We start from the raw sequence: 843 nt of genomic DNA on the forward strand, positions 1-843 counted from the left end.
AGAGGAGGAAGGCATCGCCTGGAGGATGAAGGGATGCAGGGTGAGGAGGACACCTTCCAGCCCAGGGATGCCAAAAGTGAGGAGATGGAGGAGGAGTGGGAAGACTCCAAGAGGTGGAACAAAATGGATGAGCTGGCTAAGCAGCTGACATCAAAGAAGCGCATGGAGGAAAATGATAGTGGGGAAGACCCAGACAGGTCCATGAAAATGGCATTTAGGTCCCGCAAGTATGAGTTCAGTAGTCCAGAGGAACATGCGAGAAGGTCATGGAAGCATCACTCTAAAGAGGACAGCAGTGAAGGAGGCTTTCCACTTGCTCCCATGCCCGAAGAGAAGAAGGATGAAGAAGGCAGTGCTAACAGGAGAACAGAGGTTGGTGTACGTAGCCTTAAGATTAAATTCTTGCTGGTTATTACTTGGGAATCCAAATTATGCTTAGAGACGTGGATGGTACCTTGGTGTTATGCAGCCAGCACTGGCTCTCTGTGGCATTAAGGAGACGATTGGTGACCTTTTAGCCGTCCAGCCCTAGGGATTATTGAGATTTACAGCTGGCTATGCTTTTGGTTTTCATTGTTGCTTTAGTGACTAATGGAAAATCCTGCCCTGCCCAAGAGAGTCTTAAAAATGTGACAGGACTTCTTCCTGGCCTGTGCAGGACATGGTGACCAGATCTGTATCTGGAGCCTGGGGTGGATCTTGTGTCCCAGTGCCCCTCCAAGTCAAAGAGAATACTTTCCCTGGCTTGGGGATGGAGTCAGTAGTGTCACACCTCCCACTGAGGTAAACCAGGGGTGCAGCCGTGGTTGGCCAGACTATGGCTGGCCCCGGGCCGGGGGGTGG

The 843-nt window shown here is 51.2% G+C and overlaps 1 protein-coding gene across 1 annotated transcript in view; it reads left to right on the top strand.

The window, feature by feature from the left end:
• CHGA (chromogranin A (parathyroid secretory protein 1)) overlaps positions 1-372 on the top strand; it is a gene marked incomplete at its 3' end in the record, with an annotated part of 10472 nt that extends 10100 nt beyond the window's left edge. Inside the window, exon 7 of the mRNA XM_010021151.1 lies at positions 1-372. This exon is cut by the window's left edge and continues 107 nt beyond it. Coding sequence (XP_010019453.1) covers positions 1-372 — 372 coding nt within the window.
• Between the last annotated feature and the right edge of the window lie 471 nt (positions 373-843).

Source organism: Nestor notabilis, unplaced genomic scaffold (genome assembly GCF_000696875.1).
Source record: "Nestor notabilis isolate BGI_N333 unplaced genomic scaffold, ASM69687v1 scaffold17288, whole genome shotgun sequence".
NCBI classification, from domain to species: Eukaryota; Metazoa; Chordata; class Aves; order Psittaciformes; family Psittacidae; genus Nestor; species Nestor notabilis.